Source organism: Somniosus microcephalus, chromosome 13 (genome assembly GCF_052327205.1).
Source record: "Somniosus microcephalus isolate GS21.2 chromosome 13, FLI_Smic_1.0, whole genome shotgun sequence".
Taxonomy (NCBI): Eukaryota; Metazoa; Chordata; class Chondrichthyes; order Squaliformes; family Somniosidae; genus Somniosus; species Somniosus microcephalus.
In genome coordinates, this window is record NC_140999.1 from 43,632,127 (window position 1) to 43,658,647 (window position 26,521).

General features: G+C 52.5%; 1 protein-coding gene across 2 annotated transcripts in view; it reads right to left on the reverse strand.

Annotated features, from left to right (window-relative positions):
* The window catches only part of matk (megakaryocyte-associated tyrosine kinase), a 225,889-nt gene that overhangs the window by 22,707 nt on the left and 176,661 nt on the right, over positions 1 to 26,521 (reverse strand). For both annotated transcript variants that reach the window (XM_086004846.1, XM_086004845.1), the window contains one exon: positions 24,754 to 24,853. In XM_086004846.1, the coding sequence (XP_085860972.1) occupies positions 24,754 to 24,853 (100 nt within the window). The remainder of the gene's footprint in view (positions 1 to 24,753; positions 24,854 to 26,521) is intronic.

Genomic DNA, 26,521 nt, shown 5'->3' on the forward strand with positions numbered 1-26,521 from the left:
CAGAACCACATTCACTGAACCGGACCCACACTCACTGAACCAGACCCACACTCACTGAACCGGACCCACACTCACTGAACCGGACCCACACTCACTGAACCGGACCCACATTCACTGATCCGGACCCACACTCACTGAACCGGACCCACACTCACTGAACCGGACCCACACTCACTGAACCGGACCCACACTCACTGAACCGGACCCACATTCACTGAACCGGACCCACACTCACTTAACCGGACCCACACTCACTGAACCGGACCCACACTCACTGAACCGGACCCACACTCACTGAACCGGACCCACACTCACTGAACCGGACCCACACTCACTGAACCGGACCCACACTCACTGAACCAGACCCACACTCACTGAACGGGACACACACTCACTGAACCGGACCCACACTCACTGAACCGGACCCACACTCACTGAACCAGACCCACACTCACTGAACCAGACCCACACTCACTGAACCAGAACCACATTCACTGAACCGGACCCACACTCACTGAACCAGACCCACATTCACTGAACCAGACCCACACTCACTGAACCGGACCCACACTCACTGAACCAGACCCACACTCACTGAACCAGACCCACACTCACTGAACCAGACCCACACTCACTGAACCAGAACCACATTCACTGAACCGGACCCACACTCACTGAACCAGACCCACACTCACTGAACCGGACCCACACTCACTGAACCGGACCCACACTCACTGAACCGGACCCACATTCACTGATCCGGACCCACACTCACTGAACCGGACCCACACTCACTGAACCGGACCCACACTCACTGAACCGGACCCACACTCACTGAACCGGACCCACACTCACTGAACCGGACCCACACTCACTGAACCGGACCCACACTCACTGAACCAGACCCACACTCACTGAACGGGACACACACTCACTGAACCGGACCCACACTCACTGAACCGGACCCACACTCACTGAACCGGACCCACACTCACTGAACCGGACCCACACTCACTTAACCGGACCCACACTCCCTGAACCGGACCCACACTCACTGAACCGGACCCACACTCACTGAACCGGACCCACACTCACTGAACCGGACCCACACTCACTGAACCGGACCCACACTCACTGAACCAGACCCACACTCACTGAACCGGACCCACACTCACTGAACGGGACCCACACTCACTGAACCGGACCCACACTCACTGAACCGGTCCCACACTCACTGAACCGGACCCACACTCACTGAACCGGACCCACACTCACTGAACCGGACCCACACTCACTGAACCGGACCCACACTCACTGAACCGGACCCACACTCACTGAACCGGTCCCACACTCACTGAGCCGGACCCACACTCACTGAACCGGACCCACACTCACTGAACCAGACCCACACTCACTGAACGGGACCCACACTCACTGAACCGGACCCACACTCACTGAACCGGACCCACACTCACTGAACCGGACCCACACTCACTGAACCGGACCCACACTCACTGAACCGGACCCACACTCACTGAACTGGACCCACACGCACTGAACCGGACCCACACTCACTGAACCGGACCCACACTCACTGAACCGGACCCACACTCACTGAACCGGACCCACACTCACTGAAACGGACCCACACTCACTGAACCGGACCCACACTCACTGAACCGGACCCACACTCACTGAACGGGACCCACACTCACTGAACCGGACCCACACTCACTGAACCGGACACACACTCACTGAACCGGACCCACACTCACTGAACCGGACCCACACTCACTGAACCGGACCCACACTCACTGAACCGGACCCACACTCACTGAACCGGACCCACACTCACTGAACCGGACCCACAATCACTGAACCGGACCCACACTCACTGAACCGGACCCACACTCACTGAACCGGACCCACAATCACTGAACCGGACCCACACTCACTGAACCGGACACACAGTCACTGAACCGGACCCACACTCACTGAACCGGACCTACAATCACTGAATCGGACCCACACTCACTGAACCGGACCCACACTCACTGAACCGGACCCACACTCACTGAACCGGACCCACACTCACTGAACCGGACCCACACTCACTGAACCGGACACACACTCACTGAACCCGACCCACACTCACTGAACCGGACCCACACTCACTGAACCGGACTGACACTCACTGAACCGGACCCACACTCACTGAACCGGACCCACACTCACTGAACCGGACCCACACTCACTGAACCGGACCGACACTCACTGAACCGGACACACACTCAATTCAATTCAATTCAATTCAAATCGCTTTATTGGCATGATAAAGTACATCTTATGTTGCCAAAGCATCGAAAAACATTTATGGTTGAACACATAAACGCAGATCTATTCATACAGTGTATAAACAGATATATCCCTGAGTGTACAAATATACATTCGTATAATTTGTATATACTCTTTTCTTAGGTTTACTGGTTGTCCCTCTGTTTATGGCAAGCTGTAACATAGTGTGCCGCTAAGGTTACACAGTTTCTCTGTTCCCCTAGTAGGTATGGGAGTTTTTGGTCGTCATTCAAATTTCTGAATTCAGGGCATATTTGTGTGAATTTTTGGTAGAAATTCTCCCTGATGCCCTGATATTTTCCACAAGCTGTGAGGAAGTGCATCTCTGTCTCCACCACTCCCTGACTGCAGTGAGAGCATATCCTGTCCTCTCTTGGCAGCCGGGTCTGTCTGTGTCTGCCTTTTTCGATCGCCAGGCTATGTTCACTAAGTCTGTACCTTGTCAAGGTTTTTCTCAGTTTGCTATCCTTTACTCACTCCGGACCCACACTCACTGAACCAGACCCACACTCACTGAACCGGACCCACACTCACTGAACCGGACCCACACTCACTGAACCGGACCCACACTCACTGAACCTGACCCACACTCACTGAACCGGACCCACACTCACTGAACCGGACCCACACTCACTGAACCGGACCCACACTCACTGAACCGGACCCACACTCACTGAACCGGACCCACACTCACTGAACCGGACCCACACTCACTGAACCGGACCCACACTCACTGAACCTGACCCACACTCACTCAACCGGACCCACACTCACTGAACCTGACCCACACTCACTGAACCGGACACACACTCACTGAACCGGACCCACACTCACTGAACCGGACCCACACTCACTGAACCGGACACACACTCACTGAACCGGACCCACACTCACTGAACCGGACCCACACTCACTGAACCGGACTGACACTCACTGAACCGGACCCACACTCACTGAACCGGACCCACACTCACTGAACCGGACCCACACTCACTGAACCGGACCCACACTCACTGAACCGGACCCACACTCAATTCAATTCAATTCAATTCAAATCGCTTTATTGGCATGATAAGGTACATCTTATGTTGCCAAAGCATCGAAAAACATTTATGGTTGAACACATAAACGCAGATCTATTCATACAGTGTATAAACAGATATATCCCTGAGTGTATAAATATACATTCGTATAATTTGTATATACTCTTTTCTTAGGTTTGCTGGTTGTCCCTCTGTTTATGGCAAGCTGTAACATCGTGTGCCGCTATGGTTACACAGTTTCTCTGTTCCCCGAGTAGGTATGGGAGTTTTTGGCCGTCATTCAAATTTCTGAATTCAGGGCATATTTGTGTGAATTTTTGGTAGAAATTCTCCCTGATGCCCTGATATTTTCCACAAGCCGTGAGGAAGTGCATCTCTGTCTCCACCACTCCCTGACTGCAGTGAGAGCATATCCTGTCCTCTCTTGGCAGCCGGGTCTCTCTATGTCTGCCTTTTTCGATCGCCAGGCTATGTTCACTAAGTCTGTACCTTGTCAAGGTTTTTCTCAGTTTGCTATCCTTTACTCACTCCGGGCCCACACTCACTGAACCAGACCCACACTCACTGAACCGGACCCACACTCATTGAACCGGACCCACACTCATTGAACCGGACCCACACTCACTGAACCGGACCCACACTCACTGAACCAGACCCACACTCACTGAACCGGACCCACACTCACTGAACCGGACCCACACTCACTGAACCGGACCCACACTCACTGAACCGGACCCACACTCACTGAACCGGACCCACACTCACTGAACCGGACCCACACTCACTGAACCAGAACCACACTCACTGAACCAGACCCACACTCACTGAACCAGACCCACACTCACTGAAACGGACCCACACTCAATGAACCGGACCCACACTCACTGAACCGGACCCACACTCACTGAACCAGACCCACACTCACTGAACCGGACCCACACTCACTGAACCGGACCCACACTCACTCAACCGGACCCACACTCACTGAACCGGACCCACACTCACTGAACCGGACCTACACTCACTGAACCGGACCCACACTCACTGAACCAGATGCACACTCACTGAACCGGACCCACACTCACTGAACCGGACCCACACTCACTGAACCAGAACCACACTCACTGAACCAGACCCACACTCACTGAACCAGACCCACACTCACTGAAACGGACCCACACTCAATGAACCGGACCCACACTCACTGAACCGGACCCACACTCACTGAACCAGACCCACACTCACTGAACCAGAACCACACTCACTGAACCAGACCCACACTCACTGAACCGGACCCACACTCACTGAACCGGACCCACACTCATTGAACCGGACCCACACTCACTGAACCGGACCCACACTCACTGAACCGGACCCACAGTCACTGAAACGGACCCACACTCACTGAACCGGACCCACACTCACTGAACCCGACCCACACTCACTGAACCGGACCCACACTCACTGAACCGGACCCACACTCACTGAACCGGACCCACAGTCACTGAACCGGACCCACACTCACTGAACCCGACCCACACTCACTGAACCGGACCCACACTCACTGAACCAGATCCACACTCACTGAACCGGACCCACACACAATTCAATTCAATTCAATTCAAATCGCTTTATTGGCATGATAAGGTACATCTTATGTTGCCAAAGCATCGAAAAACATTTATGGTTGAACACATAAACGCAGATCTATTCATACAGTGTATAAACAGATATATCCCTGAGTGTATAAATATACATTCGTATAATTTGTATATACTCTTTTCTTAGGTTTACTGGTTGTCCCTCTGTTTATGGCAAGCTGTAACATAGTGTGCCGCTAAGGTTACACAGTTTCTCTGTTCCCCTAGTAGGTATGGGAGTTTTTGGTCGTCATTCAAATTTCTGAATTCAGGGCATATTTGTGTGAATTTTTGGTAGAAATTCTCCCTGATGCCCTGATATTTTCCACAAGCTGTGAGGAAGTGCATCTCTGTCTCCACCACTCCCTGACTGCAGTGAGAGCATATCCTGTCCTCTCTTGGCAGCCGGGTCTGTCTGTGTCTGCCTTTTTCGATCGCCAGGCTATGTTCACTAAGTCTGTACCTTGTCAAGGTTTTTCTCAGTTTGCTATCCTTTACTCACTCCGGACCCACACTCACTGAACCAGACCCACACTCACTGAACCGGACCCACAGTCACTGAAACGGACCCACAGTCACTGAACCGGACCCACACTCACTGAACCCGACCCACACTCACTGAACCGGACCCACACACAATTCAATTCAATTCAATTCAAATCGCTTTATTGGCATGATAAGGTACATCTTATGTTGCCAAAGCATCGAAAAACATTTATGGTTGAACACATAAACGCAGATCTATTCATACAGTGTATAAACAGATATATCCCTGAGTGTATAAATATACATTCGTATAATTTGTATATACTCTTTTCTTAGGTTTACTGGTTGTCCCTCTGTTTATGGCAAGCTGTAACATAGTGTGCCGCTAAGGTTACACAGTTTCTCTGTTCCCCTAGTAGGTATGGGAGTTTTTGGTCGTCATTCAAATTTCTGAATTCAGGGCATATTTGTGTGAATTTTTGGTAGAAATTCTCCCTGATGCCCTGATATTTTCCACAAGCTGTGAGGAAGTGCATCTCTGTCTCCACCACTCCCTGACTGCAGTGAGAGCATATCCTGTCCTCTCTTGGCAGCCGGGTCTGTCTGTGTCTGCCTTTTTCGATCGCCAGGCTATGTTCACTAAGTCTGTACCTTGTCAAGGTTTTTCTCAGTTTGCTATCCTTTACTCACTCCGGACCCACACTCACTGAACCAGACCCACACTCACTGAACCGGACCCACAGTCACTGAAACGGACCCACAGTCACTGAACCGGACCCACACTCACTGAACCCGACCCACACTCACTGAACCGGACCCACACTCACTGAACCAGATCCACACTCACTGAACCGGACCCACACACAATTCAATTCAATTCAATTCAAATCGCTTTATTGGCATGATAAGGTACATCTTATGTTGCCAAAGCATCGAAAAACATTTATGGTTGAACACATAAACGCAGATCTATTCTTACAGTGTATAAACAGATATATCCCTGAGTGTATAAATATACATTCGTATAATTTGTATATACTCTTTTCTTAGGTTTACTGGTTGTCCCTCTGTTTATGGCAAGCTGTAACATAGTGTGCCGCTAAGGTTACACAGTTTCTCTGTTCCCCTAGTAGGTATGGGAGTTTTTGGTCGTCATTCAAATTTCTGAATTCAGGGCATATTTGTGTGAATTTTTGGTAGAAATTCTCCCTGATGCCCTGATATTTTCCACAAGCTGTGAGGAAGTGCATCTCTGTCTCCACCACTCCCTGACTGCAGTGAGAGCATATCCTGTCCTCTCTTGGCAGCCGGGTCTGTCTGTGTCTGCCTTTTTCGATCGCCAGGCTATGTTCACTAAGTCTGTACCTTGTCAAGGTTTTTCTCAGTTTGCTATCCTTTACTCACTCCGGACCCACACTCACTGAACCAGACCCACACTCACTGAACCGGACCCACACTCACTGAACCGGACCCACACTCACTGAACCGGAACCACACTCACTGAACCGGCCCCACACTCACTGAAACGGACCCACACTCACTGAACCGGACGCACACTCACTGAACCGGACCCACACTCACTGAACCGGACCCACACTCACTGAACCGGACCCACACTCACTGAACCGGACCCACACTCACTGAACCGGACCCACACTCACAGAACCGGACCCACACTCACTGAACCGGACCCACACTCACTGAACCGGACCCACACTCACTGAACCGGACCCACACTCACTGAACCGGACCCACACTCACTGAACCGGAGCGACACTCACTGAACCGGACCCACACTCACTGAACCGGACCCACACTCACTGAACCAGACCCACACTCACTGAACCGGACCGACACTCAATTTAATTCAATTCACTTCAAATCGCTTTATTGGCATGATAAGGTACATCTTATGTTGCCAAAGCATCGAAAAACATTTATGGTTGAACACATAAACGCAGATCTACTCATACAGTGTATAAACAGATATATCCCTGAGTGTATAAATATACATTCGTATAATTTGTATATACTCTTTTCTTAGGTTTACTGGTTGTCCCTCTGTTTATAGCAAGCTGTAACATAGTGGGCCGCTAAGGTTACACAGTTTCTCTGTTCCCCTAGTAGGTATGGGAGTTTTTGGTCGTCATTCAAACTTCTGAATTCAGGGCATATTTGTGTGAATTTTTGGTAGAAATTCTCCCTGATGCCCTGATATTTTCCACAAGCTGTGAGGAAGTGCATCTCTGTCTCCAACACGCCCTGACTGCAGTGAGAGCATATCCTGTCCTCTCTTGGCAGCCGGGTCTGTCTGTGTCTGCCTTTTTCGATCGCCAGGCTATGTTCACTAAGTCTGTACCTTGTCAAGGTTTTTCTCAGTTCGCTATCCTTTACTCACACCGGACCCACACTCACTGAACCAGACCCACACTCACTGAACCGGACCCACACTCACTGAACCGGACCCACACTCACTGAACCGGACCCACACTCACTGAACCGGACCCACACTCACTGAACCGGACCCACACTCACTGAACCGGACCCACAGTCACTGAACCGGACCCACACTCACTGAACCAGATGCACACTCAATGAACCGGACCCACACTCACTGAACCAGACCCACACTCACTGAACCGGACCCACACTCACTGAACCGGACCCACACTCACTGAACCGGACCCACACCCACTGAACTGGACCCACACTCACTGAACCGGACCCACACTCACTGAACGGACCCACACTCACTGAACCGGACCCACTCTCACTGAACCGGACCCACACTCACTGAACCGGACCCACACTCACTGAACCGGACCCACACTCACTGAACCAGACCCACACTCAATCAACCGGACCCACACTCACTGAACCTGACCCACACTCACTGAACCAGACCCACACTCACTGAACCAGACCCACACTCACTGAACCGGACCCACACTCACTGAACCAGACCCACACTCACTGAACCGGACCCACACTCACTGAACCAGACCCACACTCACTGAACCAGACCCACACTCACTGAACCAGACCCACACTCACTGAACCATACGCACACTCACTGAACCGTACCCACACTCACTGAGCCGGACCCACACTCACTGAACCGGACCCACACTCACTGAACCGGACCCACACTCACTGAACCGGACCCACACCCACTGAACTGGACCCACACTCACTGAACCGGACCCACACTCACTGAACGGACCCACGCTCACTGAACCGGACCCACTCTCACTGAACCGGACCCACACTCACTGAACCGGACCCACACTCACTGAACCGGACCCACACTCACTGAACCGGACCCACACTCACTGAACCGGACCCACACTCACTGAACCGGACCTACACTCACTGAACCGGACCCACACTCACTGAACCGGACCCACACTCACTGAACCGGACCCAGACTCACTGAACCGGACCCAGACTCACTGAACCGGACCGACACTCACTGAACCGGACCCACAATCACTGAACCGGACCCACACTCACTGAACCGGACCCACACTCACTGAACCGTACCCATACTCACTGAACCGGACCCACACTCACTGAACCGGACCCACATTCACTGAACCGGATCCACACTCACTTAACCGGACCCACACTCACTGAACCGGACCAACACTCACTGAACCGGACCCACACTCACTGAACCGGACCCACACTCACTGAACCGGATCCACACTCACTGAACCGGACCCACACTCACTGAACCGGACCCACACTCACTGAACTGGACCCACACTCACTGAACCGGACCCACACTCACTGAACCGGACCCTCACTCACTGAAACGGACCCACACTCACTGAACCGGACCCACACTCACTGAACCGGACCCACACTCACTGAACCGGTCCCACACTCACTGAACCGGACCCACACTCACTGAAGCGGACCCACACTCACTGAACCGGATCCACACTCACTTAACCGGACCCACACTCACTGAACCGGACCCACACTCACTGAACCGGACCCACACTCACTGAACCGGACCCACACTCACTGAACCGGACCCACACTCACTGAACCAGATCCACACTCACTTAACCGGACCCACACTCACTGAACCGGATCCACACTCACTGAACCGGACCCACACTCACTGAACCGGACCCACACTCACTGAACCGGACCCACACTCACTGAACCGGACCCACACTCACTGAACCGGACCCACACTCACTGAACCGGACCCACACTCACTGAACTGGATCCACACTCACTTAACCGGACCCACACTCACTGAACCGGACCCACACTCACTGAACCGGACCCACACTCACTGAACCGGACCCACACTCACTGAACCGGACCCACACTCACTGAACCGTACCCACACTCACTGAACCGGACCCACACTCACTGAGCCGGATCCACACTCACTTAACCGGACCCACACTCACTGAACCAGACCCACACTCACTGAACAATACCCACATTCACTGAACCGGACCCACACTCACTGAACCGGACCCACACTCACTGAACCGGACCCACACTCACTGAACCGGACCCACACTCACTGAACCGGACCCACACTCACTGAACCGGACCCACACTCACTGAACCGGACCCACACTCACTGAACCGGACCCGCACTCACTGAACCGGACCCACACTCACTGAACCGGACCCACACTCACTGAACTGGACCCACACTCACTGAACCGGACCCACACTCACTGAACCGGACCCTCACTCACTGAACCGGACCCACACTCACTGAACCGGACCCACACTCACTGAACCGGACCCACACTCACTGAACCAGACCCACACTCACTGAACCGGACCCACACTCACTGAACCGGACACACACTCACTGAACCAGACCCACACTCACTGAACCGGACCCACACTCACTGAACCGGACACACACTCACTGAACCGGACCCACACTCACTGAACCGGACACACACTCACTGAACCAGACCCACACTCACTGAACCAGACCCACACTCACTGAACCAGACCCACACTCACTGAACCGGACCCACACTCACTGAACCGGACACACACTCTCTGAACCAGACCCAAAATCACTGAACCGGACCCACACTCACTGAACCGGACCCACACTCACTGAACCAGATCCACACTCACTGAACCAGACCCACACTCACTGAACCGGACCCACACTCACTGAACCAGACCCACACTCACTGAACCGGACCCACACTCACTGAACCGGACCCACACTCACTGAACCGGACCCACACTCACTGAACCGGACCCACACTCACTGAACCGGACCCACACTCACTGAACCGGACCCACACTCACTGAACCGGACCCACACTCACTGAACCAGACCCACTCTCACTGAGCCGGACGCACACTCCATTCAATTCAATTCAATTCAAATCGCTTTATTGGCATGATAAGGTACATCTTATGTTGCCAAAGCATCGAAAAACATTTATGGTTGAACACATAAACGCAGATCTATTCATACAGTGTATAAACAGATATATCCCTGAGTGTATTAATATACATTCGTATAATTTGTATATACTCTTTTCTTAGGTTTACTGGTTGTCCCTCTGTTTATAGCAAGCTGTAACATAGTGTGCCGCTAATGTTACACAGTTTCTCTGTTCCCCGAGTAGGTATGGGAGTTTTTGGTCGTCATTCAAATTTCTGAATTCAGGGCATATTTGTCTGAATTTTTGGTAGAAATTCTCCCTCATGCCCTGATATTTTCCACAAGCTGTGAGGAAGTGCATCTCTGTCTCCACCACTCCCTGACTGCAGTGAGAGCATATCCTGTCCTCTCTTGGCAGCCGGGTCTGTCTGTGTCTACCTTTTTCGATCGCCAGGCTATGTTCACTAAGTCTGTACCTTGTCAAGGTTTTTCTCAGTTTGCTATCCATTACTCACTCCGGACCCACACTCACTGAACCAGACCCACACTCACTGAACCGGACCCACACTCACTGAACCGGACCCACACTCACTGAACCGGACCCACACTCACTGAACCAGACCCACAGTCACTGAACCAGACCCACACTCACTGAACCATACGCACACTCACTGAACCGGACCTACACTCACTGAACCGGACCCACACTCACTGAATCAGACCCACACTCACTGAACCGGACCCACACTCACTGAACCGGACCCACACCCACTGAACCGGACCCACACTCACTGAACCGGACCCACACTCACTGAACGGACCCACACTCACTGAACCGGACCCACTCTCACTGAACCGGACCCACACTCACTGAACCGGACCCACACTCACTGAACCGGACCCACACTCACTGAACCGGACCCACACTCACTGAACCGGACCCACACTCACTGAACCGGACCCACACTCACTGAACCGGACACACACTCACTGAACCAGACCCACACTCACTGAACCGGACCGACACTCACTGAACCGGACTGACACTCACTGAACCGGACCCACACTCACTGAACCGGACCCACACTCACTGAACCGGACCCACACTCACTGAACCGGACCGACACTCACTGAACCGGACCCACACTCACTGAACCAGACCCACACTCACTGAACCGGACCCAAACTCACTGAACCAGACCCACACTCACTGAACCGGACCCACACTCAATTCAATTCAATTCAATTCAAATCGTTTTATTGGCATGATAAGGTACATCTTGTGTTACCGAAGCATTGAAAAACATTTATGGTTGAACACATAAACGCAGATCTATTCATACAGTGTATAAACGGATATATCCCTGAGTGTATAAATATACATTCGTATAATTTGTATATACTCTTTTCTTAGGTTTACTGGTTGTCCCTCTGTTTATGGCAAGCTGTAACATAGTGTGCCGCTGAGGTTACACAGTTTCTCTGTTCCCCTAGTAGGTATGGGAGTTATTGGTCGTCATTCAAATTTCTGAATTCAGGGCATATTTGTGTGAATTTTTGGTAGAAATTCTCCCTCATGCCCTGATATTTTCCACAAGCTGTGAGGAAGTGCATCTCTGTCTCCACCACTCCCTGACTGCAGTGAGAGCATATCCTGTCCTCTCTTGGCAGCCGGGTCTGTCTGCGTCTGCCTTTTTCGATCGCCAGGCTATGTTCACTAAGTCTGTACCTTGTCAAGGTTTTTCTCAGTTTGCTATCCTTTACTCACTCCGGACCCACACTCACTGAACCGGACCCACACTCACTGAACCGGACCCACACTCACTGAACCGGACCCACACTCACTGAACCGGACCCACACTCACTGAAGCAGACCCACAGTCACTGAACCAGACCCACACTCACTGAACCGGACCCACACTCACTGAACCGGACCCACACTCACTGAACCGGACCCACATCACTGAACCAGACCCTCACTCACTGAACCGGACCCACACTCACTAAACGGTACCCACACTCACTGAACCGGACCCACACTCACTGAACCAGACCCTCACTCACTGAACCAGACCCTCACTCACTGAACCAGACCCACACTCACTGAACCGGACCCACACTCACTGAACCGGACCCACACTCACTGAACCAGACCCACACTCACTGAACCGGACCCACACTCACTGAACCGGACCTGCACTCACTGAACCGGACCCACACTCACTGAACCGGACACACACTCACTGAACCAGACCCACACTTACTGAACCGGACCCACACTCACTGAACCGGACTGACACTCACTGAACCGGACCCACACTCACTGAACCGGACCCACACTCACTGAACCGGACCGACACTCACTGAACCGGACCCACACTCACTGAACCGGACCCACACTCACTGAACCGGACCCACACTCACTGAACCGGACCCACACTCACTGAACCGGACCCACACTCACTGAACCGGACCCACACTCACTGCACCGGACCGACACTCACTGAACCGGACCCACACTCACTGAACCAGACCCACACTCACTGAACCGGACCGACACTCACTGAACCGGACGCACACTCACTGAAACAGACCCACACTCACTGAACCGGACCCACACTCAATTCAATTCAATTCAATTCAAATCGCTTTATTGGCATGATAAGGTACATCTTATGTTGCCAAAGCATCGAAAAACATTTATGGTTGAACACATTGTGGTAAACCACTTTTATCGTTACACTATAGTTATCACTGTTGTATTGTTATCACCGTTATCACTGTTGTATCACGATACGAGGTCGCCTCTTGTCGCGCTGTTATACCTGGGCTGACCACCTCCGACTCCGCCCATGGCTCCACCTACCTGCCCAGGTATAAAGGTAGTCGACTGGCTGGTATTCCTCCTTGTTGGACCCGATCACCCACGAGGGTGGGCTCTGTTATTTAGTCAATAAAAACCTTTAGTTACGTTCCTAACTCGTCGCTTTTTATTGGACGAATTGATAGGTATATCAATTTTATTGACTAAATTTTAAAGATGTCTACTACTGGCCAGCCAGAAGCCCTCCCAGAAGCACAGCCACACCAGCCGGCTTGGCTGCAAGCCCTCAAACCACCGTACCTGGATCTAAACCCACAGGCAGCAAACGCAGCCCTCAACTTCAAACACTGGCTGGACTGCTTCGAATCCTACCTGGAAGAATCCGGCACCCCGCAGAGATCCAAACTAAGACTTCTGAACGCCCAAGCGAGCCCGAGAGTATACGCACTCATACAGGACACGACTACGTACGAGGCCGCTATCAACCTACTGAAACAGCAGTACCGCAGCCCGGTAAATTACATGTACACCAGGCACCTCCTAAGATCCCGCCCGCAACAGCCAGGAGAGTCTGTAGCTGAATTTTTACGGGCGCTAAGAGCACTCGGCAGGAACTGTGACTTTAAAGCGGTGACGGCTGTTGAAAATACGGAAGATAATATCCGCGATGCCTTTGTGAAAGGCCTACGGTCCGACTACTCACGGCAAAGACTGCTTGAAGCTAAAGACCTCGACCTGGACAAAGCTGAAGCCCTCGCTCTCTCCCTGGAGGTGGCCCATCAGGACCAGGAGGCGTTTTCCAGGTACTGCTCGCGACCCTGGGACTCGGGCCCGACCCCTACCGCAATACCCTTCGCAGCGCCGCCCCCGGGACCTACCTCAGCGTCGGCGTCCCGGACCCGACCGGGCCCGCCACCCCCGGTACCGGCTCCGACATCGGGCACCCGCGATCGGGCCGCCGGCTGCTTCTTTTGCGGCCAGGAGAAGCACCCGAGGTCGCGCTGCCCAGCCAGGAACTCTACCTGCACAACCTGCAGGAAGAAAGGCCATTTCTCTAAGGCCTGCAGGAGCGGATCTTCAGAGGCCAGCAGTGCCTCATGCGAACTGTGGGGGCGGCCATCTTCTTTCACGGCAACTGAGGCCAGTATCCCCACACGTGAGTCATGGGGGTGGCCATCTTTGATCAAGGCAACCGACCCCAATAGTGCCTCATGTGAGTTATGGGGGCAGCCATCTTCTCCGCCATTTTGTCCTACCTCGTGGGAGACGCCATTTTACCCACCACGCCCGACTGCCACCGGGCCCCCGGACCCGACGACCGCCTCGCCCGCAGACGACAACGACTCGCTTACCTACACGCTAGCCTCCGTCACTCTGGATCAAGCCCGCCCACACCACCTGTCCAAGTCGATGATGGACATCAAAGTAAACGGCCACGCCACGACCTGCCTGTTCGACAGCGGAAGCACGGAGAGCTTCATCCACCCAGACACGGTGAGCCACTACTCCCTCCCTGTCCTGCCAACGCGCAACCGAATCTCGATGGCATCGAGGTCCCACGCCACGGACATTAGCGGCTACTGTGCTGTGACCTTGTCGGTTAAGGGTACAGAGTATAAAAACTTTAAACTCCTCGTCCTCCCCCAGCTCTAAGCTGCCGTCCTACTAGGGCTGGACTTCCAATCCCACCTCCATATTGTAACCCTAGCATACGGTGGACCCCTCCCCCCACTCACAGTCGACAACCAGCGAAGGTTAAACCGCCCACCGCGTAACACCTGCAGCCTATCCACCCTCAAGGTGCCGCCACCTTCCCTGTTCGCTAACCTCACCCCCGACTGCAAACCCGTCGCTACCAAGAGCAGGCGGTACAGCGCTGGGGACAGAGCTTTCATTAGCTCTGAGGTGCAGCGTCTCCTGAAGGAGGGCATCATCGAGGGGAGCAACAGCCCCTGGCGTGCCCAGGTCGTGGTCGTTAAGACCGGCGATAAAAATCGCCTGGTCATCGACTACAGCCAGACCATAAACAGATACACCCAGCTGGACGCATACCCCCTTCCCCGCATATCTGACATGGTCAATCAGATTGCACAATACCGCGTATTCTCGACCATCGACCTTAAGTCGGCCTACCACCAACTCCCTATCCACCCCGAGGACCGCCAGTACACCGCCTTCGAGGCGAATGGGCGCCTATACCACTTCCTTAGGGTCCCCTTCGGTGTCACCAACGGGGTCTCGGTCTTCCAAAGGGAGATGGACCGGATGGTTGACCAGAACGGACTGCAGGCCACATTCCCCTACCTAGATAACGTCACCATCTGCGGCCGCGACCGGCAGGACCACGACGTGAATCTGGAGAAATTCCTCCGTACAGCCCAACGGCTGAACCTCACCTACAATAAGGAGAAATGTGTGTTTAACACCTCGCGCCTTGCCATCCTTGGCTGTGTAGTAGAGAACGGACTCATCGGCCCCGACCCCGAAAGAATGCGCCCCCTCATGGAGCTACCCCTCCCCCACTGCCCTAAGGCACTTAAGAGAACCCTGGGGCTCTTCGCCTACTATGCCCAATGGGTGCCCAATTATGCGGACAAAGCCAGACCCCTCATGAAGTCCACATCCTTCCCCCTTACGGAGGAAGCGTGCGCAGCCTTCTCCCTCATTAAGGGAGACATTGCCAAGGCCACTATGCACGCAGTGGATGAGTCCATCCCCTTCCAAGTCGAGAGCGATGCATCCGACTTCGCCCTAGCCGCCACCCTTAACCAGGAGGGGAGACCGGTGGCCTTCTTCTCAAGGACCCTACAGGGCCCTGAGATCCGACACTCGTCGGTCGAGAAGGAGGCCCAGGCGATTGTGGAGGCGGTACGACGCTGGAGGCACTACCTGGCAGGCAAACGATTTACCCTCCTTACCGACCAACGTTCGGTCGCTTTTATGTTTAATAACAAGCTGAGGGGCAAAATCAAGAATGACAAGATCTTGAGGTGGAGAATCGAGCTCTCCACCTACGATTATGATATCTTGTACCGGCCAGGTAAGCTGAACGAACCCCCCGATGCTCTGTCACGAATTACATGCGCCAGCGCGCAAAGTGATAGACTTCAGACCCTCCACAACGACCTCTGCCACCCCGGGGTCACCAGACTTTACCACTTCATTAAGGCCCGCAACCTGCCCTACTCCATCGAGGAGGTCAGGACCATAACCAGGAACTGCCAGACCTGCGCCGAGTGCAAACCGCACTTCTTTAGGCCGGACAGAGCAAGCCTGATCAAGGCCACCCGCCCCTTCGAGCGCCTGAGCATCGACTTTAAGGGGCCCCTCCCGTCCTCTGACCGTAATGTGTACTTCCTCAACATTGTTGATGAGTACTCCCGTTTCCCCTTTGCCTTCCCCTGCCCAGACATGACCAGTACCACGGTCATTAAATGCCTGAACGACCTCTTCGCCTTGTTCGGGTTCCCAAACTATATACATAGTGACCGGGGCTCCTCTTTCATGAGCGAGGAACTCCGTCAGTTCCTACTAGCGAGAGGTATTGCAGCAAGTAGGACCACCAGCTACAACCCCCAAGGGAACGGCCAGGTGGAAAGAGAGAACGCGACGGTATGGAAGGCCGTCCTCTTAGCCTTAAAGTCTAAGGGCCTCCCAACCTCCCGCTGGCAGGAAGTCCTCCCGACAGCGCTGCACTCCATCCGGTCACTACTTTGCACTGCCGTTAACGCCACCCCCCATGAACGAATGTTTGTTTTCCCCAGGAAGTCGACTACGGGAACCACTCTACCAACCTGGCTGACCTCTCCGGGGCCCGTCTTGCTGCGAAAGCACGTGAGGGCCCATAAAACAGACCCCCTGGTCGAAAGGGTGAACCTCCTGCACGCCAACCCCCAGTACGCCTACGTGGCTTACACAGACGGGCGGGAGGACACTGTCTCCTTACGAGACCTCGCACCCTCGGGCACTCCGGAGACACCACCTTTACCCCCCCCCACCACCCCCCCAATTCCAGCCCAGGTAGACGGCATGCCGGAACCCCACGAGCCTTCGCCGACCACGCAGACACCAGCACTAACACCGGATAATGCAGCACCGCCGCTGCGACGATCGGAGAGGCTGACGAGGCCTCCGGACAGACTGACATACCAGAACTGGTAGTACACTTCACCCCGCTGGACTCAAATCTAAACAAGGGGTGAATGTGGTAAACCACTTTTATCGTTACACTATAGTTATCACTGTTGTATTGTTATCACCGTTATCACTGTTGTATCACGATACGAGGTCGCCTCTTGTCGCGCTGTTATACCTGGGCTGACCACCTCTGACTCCGCCCATGGCTCCACCTACCTGCCCAGGTATAAAGGTAGTCGACTGGCTGGTATTCCTCCTTGTTGGACCCGATCACCCACGAGGGTGGGCTCTGTTATTTAGTCAATAAAAACCTTTAGTTACGTTCCTAACTCGTCGCTTTTTATTGGACGAATTGATAGGTATATCACACATAAACCCAGATCTATTCATACAGTGTATAAACGGATATATCCCTCAGTGTATAAATATACATTCGTATAATTTGTATATACTCTTTTCTTAGGTTTACTGGTTGTCCCTCTGTTTATGGCAAGCTGTAACATAGTGTGCCGCTAAGGTTACACAGTTTCTCTGTTCCCCTAGTAGGTATGGGAGTTTTTGGTCGTCATTCAAATTTCTGAATTCAGGGCATATTTGTGTGAATTTTTGGTCGAAATTCTCCCTGATGCCCTGATATTTTCCACAAGCTGTGAGGAAGTGCATCTCTGTCTCCACCACTCCCTGACTGCAGTGAGAGCATATCCTGTCCTCTCTTGGCAGCCGGGTCTGTCTGTGTCTGCCTTTTTCGATCGCCAGGCTATGTTCACTAAGTCTGTACCTTGTCAAGGTTTTTCTCAGTTTGCTATCCTTTACTCACTCCGGACCCACACTCACTGAACCAGACCCACACTCACTGAACCAGACCCACACTCACTGAACCAGACCCACACTCACTGAACCAGACGCACACTCACTGAACCGGACCCACACTCACTGAACCGGACCCACACTCACTGAACCGGACCCACACTCACTGAACCGGACCCACACTCACTGATCCGGACCCACACTCACTGAACCGGACCCACACTCACTGAACGGACCCACACTCACTGAACGGACCCACACTCACTGAACCGGACCCACACTCACTGATCCGGACCCACACTCACTGAACCGCACCCACACTCACTGAACCGGACCCACACTCACTGAACCGGACCCACACTCACTGAACCAGACCCTCACTCAATGAACCGGACCCACACTCACTGAACCTGACCCACGCTCACTGAACCGGACCCACGCTCACTGAACCAGCCCCACACTCACTGAACCAGACCCCCACTCACTGAACCAGACCCACACTCACTGAACCAGACCCACACTCACTGAACCAGTCCCACACTCACTGAACCGGACCCACACTCACTGAACCGGACCCACACTCACTGAACCGAATCCACACTCACTGAACCGGACCCACACTCACTGAACCGGACCCACCCTCACTGAACCGGACCCACACTCACTGAATGGACCCACACTCACTGAACCAGACCCACACTCACTGAACCGGACCCACACTCACTGAACCGGACCCACACTCACTGAACCGGACACACACTCACTGAACCGGACCCACACTCACTGAACCGGACCCACACTCACTGAACCGGACCCACACTCACTGAACCGGACCCACACTCACTGAACCGGACCCACACGCACTGAACCGGACCCCCACTCACTGAACCGGCCCACACTCACTGAACCGTACCCACACTCACTGAACCAGACCCACACTCACTGAACCGTACCCACACTCACTGAACCGGACCCACACTCACTGAACCGGACCCACACTCACTGAACCGGACCCACACTCACTGAACCTGACCCACACTCACTGAACCGGACCCACACTCAATTCAATTCAATTCACTTCAAATCGCTTTATTGGCATGATAAGGTACATCTTATGTTGCCAAAGCATCGAAAAACATTTATGGTTGAACACATAAACGCAGATCTATTCATACAGTGTATAAACAGATATATCCCTGAGTGTATAAATATACATTCGTATAATTTGTATATATTCTTTTCTTAGGTTTACTGGTTGTCCCTCTGTTCATGGCAAGCTGTAACATAGTGTGCCGCTAAGGTTACACAGTTTCTCTGTTCCCCTAGTAGGTATGGGAGTTTTTGGTCGTCATTCAAATTTCTGAATTCAGGGCATATTTGTGTGAATTTTTGGTAGAAATTCTCCCTCATGCCCTGATATTTTCCACAAGCTGTGAGGAAGTGCATCTGTGTCTCCACCACCCCCTGACTGCAGTGAGAGCATATCCTGTCCTCTCTTGGCAGCCGGGTCTGTCTGTGTCTGCCTTTTTCGATCGCCAGGCTATGTTCACTAAGTCTGTACCTTGTCAAGGTTTTTCTCAGTTTGCTATCCTTTACTCACTCCGGACCCACACTCACTGAACCAGACCCACACTCACTGAACCGGACCCACACTCACTGAACCGGACCCACACTCACTGAACCGGACCCACACTCACTGAACCAGACCCACACTCACTGAACCAGACCCACACTCACTGAACCGGACCCACACTCACTGAACCATACCCACACTCACTGAACCGGACCCACACTAACTGAACCGGACCCACACTCACTGAAACAGACCCACACTCACTGAACCGGACCCACACTCACTGAACCGGACCCACACTCACTGAACCGGTCCCACACTCACTGAACCAGACCCACACTCACTGAACCAGATGCACACTCAATGAACCGGACCCACACTCACTGAACCGGACCCACAATCACTGAACCGGAACCACACTCACTGAACCGGACCCACACTCACTGAACCTGACCCACACTCACTGAACCGGACCCACACTCACTGAACCGGACCCACACTCACTGAACCGGACCCACACTCACTGAACCGGACCCACACTCACTGAACCGGACCCACACTCACTGAACCGGACCCACACTCACTGAACCGGACCCACACTCACTGAACCGGACCCACACTCACTGAACCGGACCCACACTCACTGAACCGGACACACACTCACTGAACCGGACCCACACTCACTGAACCGGACCCACACTCACTGAACCGGACCCACACTCACTGAACCGGACCCACACTCACTGATCCGGACCCACACTCACTGAACCAGATCCACACTCACTGAACCGGACCCACACTCAATTCAATTCAATTCAATTCAAATCGCTTTATTCGCATGATAAGGTACATCTTGTGTTGCCGAAGCATTGAAAAACATTTATGGTTGAACACATAAACGCAGATCTATTCATACAGTGTATAAACAGATATATCCCTGAGTGTATAAATATACATTCGTATAATTTGTATATTCTCTTTTCTTAGGTTTACTGGTTGTCCCTCTGTTTATGGCAAGCTGTAACATAGTGTGCCGCTAAGGTTACACAGTTTCTCTGTTCCCCTAGTAGATGTGGGAGTTTTTGGTCGTCATTCAAATTTCTGAATTCAGGGCATATTTGTGTGAATTGTTGGTAGAAATTCTCCCTGATGCCCTGATATTTTCCACAAGCTGTGAGGAAGTGCATCTCTGTCTCCACCACTCCCTGACTGCAGTGAGAGCATATCCTGTCCTCTCTTGGCAGCCGGGCCTGTCTGTGTCTGCCTTTTTCGATCGCCAGGCTATGTTCACTAAGTCTGTACCTTGTCAAGGTTTTTCTCAGTTTGCTATCCTTTACTCACTCCGGACCCACACTCACTGAACCAGACCCACACTCACTGAACCAGACCCACACTCACTGAACCGGACCCACACTCACTGAACCGGACCCACACTCACTGAACCGGACCCACACTCACTGAACCGGACCCACACTCACTGAACCAGACCCACACTCACTGAACCATACCCACACTCACTGAACCGGACCCACACTCACTGAACCGGACCCACACTCACTGAACCGGACCCACACTCACTGAACCGGATCCACACTCACTGAACCGGACCCACACTCACTGAACCGGACCCACACTCACTGAACCGGACCCACACTCACTGATCCGGACCCACACTCACTGAACCGCACCCACACTCACTGAACCGGACCCACACTCACTGAACCGGACCCACACTCACTGAACCGGACCCACACTCACTGAACCGGACCCACACTCACTGAACCGGACCCACACTCACTGAACCGGACCCACACTCACTGAACCGGACCCACACTCACTGAACCGGACCCACACTCACTGAACCAGACCCACACTCACTGAACCGGACCCACACTCACTGAACCGGACCCACACTCACTGAACCGGACCCACACTCACTGAACCGGACTCACACTCACTGAACCGGACCCACACTCACTGAACCGGACCCACACTCACTGAACCGGACCCACACTCACTGAACCGGACCCACACTCACTGAACCGGACCCACACTCACTGAACCGGACCCACACTCACTGAACCGGACACACACTCACTGAACCAGACCCACACTCACTGAACCGGACCCACACTCACTGAACCGGACCCACACTCACTGAACCGGACCCACACTCACTGAACCGGACCCACACTCACTGATCCGGACCCACACTCACTGAACCGGACCCACACTCACTGAACCAGATCCACACTCACTGAACCGGATCCACACTCACTGAACCGGACCCACACTCAATTCAATTCAATTCAATTCAAATTGCTTTATTCGCATGATAAGTACATCTTGTGTTGCCGAAGCATTGAAAAACATTTATGGTTGAACACATAAACGCAGATCTATTCATACAGTGTATAAACAGATATATCCCTGAGTGTATAAATATACATTCGTATAATTTGTATATTCTCTTTTCTTAGGTTTACTGGTTGTCCCTCTGTTTATGGCAAGCTGTAATATAGTGTGCCGCTAAGGTTACACAGTTTCTCTGTTCCCCTAGTAGGTATGGGAATTTTTGGTCGTCATTCAAATTTCTGAATTTAGGGCATATTTGTGTGAATTGTTGGTAGAAATTCTCCCTGATGCCCTGATATTTTCCACAAGCTGTGAGGAAGTGCATCTCTGTCTCCACCACTCCCTGACTGCAGTGAGAGCATATCCTGTCCTCTCTTGGCAGCCGGGCCTGTCTGTGTCTGCCTTTTTCGATCGCCAGGCTATGTTCACTAAGTCTGTACCTTGTCAAGGTTTTTCTCAGTTTGCTATCCTTTACTCAGTCCGGACCCACACTCACTGAACCAGACCCACACTCACTGAACCAGACCCACACTCACTGAACCGGACCCACACTCACTGAACCAAACCCACACTCACTGAACCATACCCACACTCACTGAACCGGACCCACACTCACTGAACCGGACCCACACTCACTGAACCGGACCCACACTCACTGAACCGGACCCACACTCACTGAACCGGACCCACACTCACTGAACCGGACCCACACTCACTGAACCGGACCCACACTCACTGAACGGACCCACACTCACTGAACCGGACCCACACTCACTGATCCGGACCCACACTCACTGAACCGCACCCACACTCACTGAACCGGACCCACACTCACTGAACCGGACCCACACTCACTGAACCGGACCCACACTCACTGAACCGGACCCACACTCACTGAACCGGACCCACACTCACTGAACCGGACCCACACTCACTGAACCGGACCCACACTCACTGAACCGGACCCACACTCACTGAACCGGACCCACACTCACTGAACCGGACCCACACTCACTGAACCGGACTCACACTCACTGAACCGGACCCACACTCACTGAACCGGACCCACACTCACTGAACCGGACCCACACTCACTGAACCGGACCCACACTCACTGAACCGGACCCACACTCACTGAACCAGACCCACACTCACTGAACCTGACCCACACTCACTGAACCGGACCCACACTCACTGAACCGGACCCACACTCACTGAACCGGACCCACACTCACTGAACCGGACTCACACTCCCTGAACCGGACCCACACTCACTGAACCGGACCCACACTCACTGAACCGGACCCACACTCACTGAACCGGACCCACACTCACTGAACCGGACCCACACTCACTGAACCAGACCCACAGTCACTGAACCAGACCCACACTCACTGAACCGGACCCACACTCACTGAACCGGACCCACTCCCACTCAGTCAGACTCTGTGTCCACTGAACCAAATCCAAGCCCACGCAACCAGATTCAACATCTAACCAGACCCGTCCCCTCAACCAGCACTCAATATATTAAAAATATCACCACCAATATTTGAAAAGAATCATGTTATTATCTGAATCAGCTGGCATGGCATGAATGTTATTCTTGGTAAAGTGTGGGTACTGAGGGACCACAGCACTTTATCCATCTGCAGGTGTTCCTTTTACAGACTCACTCGAGTATGGTGGAGGGTCTTTGTTCATTAACCTTTAGGAAACAGCACTGTACGTTTTTTCTCTTTAACATGTAATTGGTTAAAATATTGGGAACAATACACTCTAGGTCCTTTGGTGGCTCGATCGTTGCATCACCCAGTGTACTGAGTCATGCAGGCTGGGCAAGTCCCAGGTTAAATACCTGGTCTGTGCTGAGTTACCTGATCTCAGCCAGGGCCGATACAATTGGCATTCGGGCCCCTGGGATAGGGATGGGTGGGAATTATCAGCCAGGGTTCTCACTCCTGATTACTATCCACTGACCCATCACTGGAAAGTGTATAGATGTAGATGTTGAATGAGGAGATGGTTGAATAACAAGCCGTAGCTCACACATTATTGACACCTGTAGAACTGTAGCACAGCAAGAGTCAGCAGTTTCAGGAAAGGAAGGATGAAAAGCATCGAAAAGACACACTTACGTCATGACGGAGGTCTCCTCTAAGAAGGACTGAGCCATGACATCACATTTGATGTTCTTTACAGCCACTTTCTGCCCAATGTATTCAGCTTGATACACAGCTACAAGGACACAGAGTGCACGTTAGACTGAGCCCCACTGAAGTGCTTTGCAGCCACATTTAGGGGTTACCACAGAAATTTGACTCATTAAATCCAAAGCGCACTTCCAATAACCAGCTAACATCTCGCAAGGAAATTAAAAAGAAGCAGCATGTAAAAAAAACCCTGAAACAGCTTTGCTTACGCAGGAACAAATGTGAAAATGAGGCGACTCGCGCAAGTATCTTAACTTATGTTTAGAATTTTCCATAAGATAAGGCAGAGAATTCTATTGTGAATAAATGGTTAATATTGTTATTTTGCGGGGTGGGTGGGGATGGAACTAGGTGGTTCCACACTAATTCTCACCTCTGCAACCTTGACTGGGAATCAGCCTGGACTGTGGGTATCCTCTGTGTGGGAAGGTTTCTAGTGAGTTTGGGCCCACAGCACAAAACGACCCTCAGTTTATCACTAATTCCCAATTTAATATCAATTTCACTCACAGAGGTCCAAGGACAGCTGGTATGGGAAGTGGATAAAATGTCAAAGTAGTGCAGCTGGGAGCATTCTTGAGGCTGGGTCTGAAAACGTTGATGGGACAGCGTAGAGGGAGCTTTACTCTGTGTCTAACCAATGCCGTGCCTGACCTGGGAGTGTTTGATAGGACAGTGTAGAGGGAGCTTTACTCTGTGTCTAACCAATGCCGTGCCTGACCTGGGAGTGTTTGATAGGACAGTGTAGAGGGAGCTTTACTCTGTGTCTAACCCATGCCGTGCCTGACCTGGGAGTGTTTGATGGGGCAATATAGAGGGAGCTTTACTCTGTGTCTAACCCATGCCGTGCCTGACCTGGGAGTGTTTGATGGAGCAGTGTAGAGGGAGCTTTACTCTGTATCTAATCAATGCTGTACCTGACCTGGGAGTGTTTGATGGGGCAGTGTAGAGGGAGCTTTACTCTGTGTCTAACCCATGCCGTGCTTGACCTGGGAGTGTTTGATGGGACAGTGTAGAGGGAGCTTTACTCTGTGTCTAACCAATGCCGTGCCTGACCTGGGAGTGTTTGATAGGACAGTGTAGAGGGAGCTTTACTCTGTGTCTAACCCATGCCGTGCCTGACCTGGGAGTGTTTGATGGGGCAATATAGAGGGAGCTTTACTCTGTGTCTAACCCATGCCGTGCCTGACCTGGGAGTGTTTGATGGAGCAGTGTAGAGGGAGCTTTACTCTGTATCTAATCAATGCTGTACCTGCTCTGGGAGTGTTTGATGGAGCAGTGTAGAGGGAGCTTTACTCTGTCTAACCAATGCTGTACCTGCTCTGGGAGTGTTTGATGGAGCAGTGTAGAGGGAGCTTTACTCTGTATCTAATCAATGCTGTACCTGCTCTGGGAGTGTTTGATGGAGCAGTGTAGAGGGAGCTTTACTCTGTCTAACCAATGCTGTACCTGCTCTGGGAGTGTTTGATGGAGCAGTGTAGAGGGAACTTTACTCTGCATCTAACCCATGACTGGGAGTGGTTGATGGGGCAGTGTAGAGGAAGCTTTACTCTGCATCTACCCCATGCTGTACCTGAGCTAGAAGTGCTCTGACACTGGTTGCCTGAAATGAGGAAATGTACCATTTCCCAGCATTAACATCCCTCACCTGGGTGAGTGCAGAACCTATTAACAAACAAACAATTAAGAGATT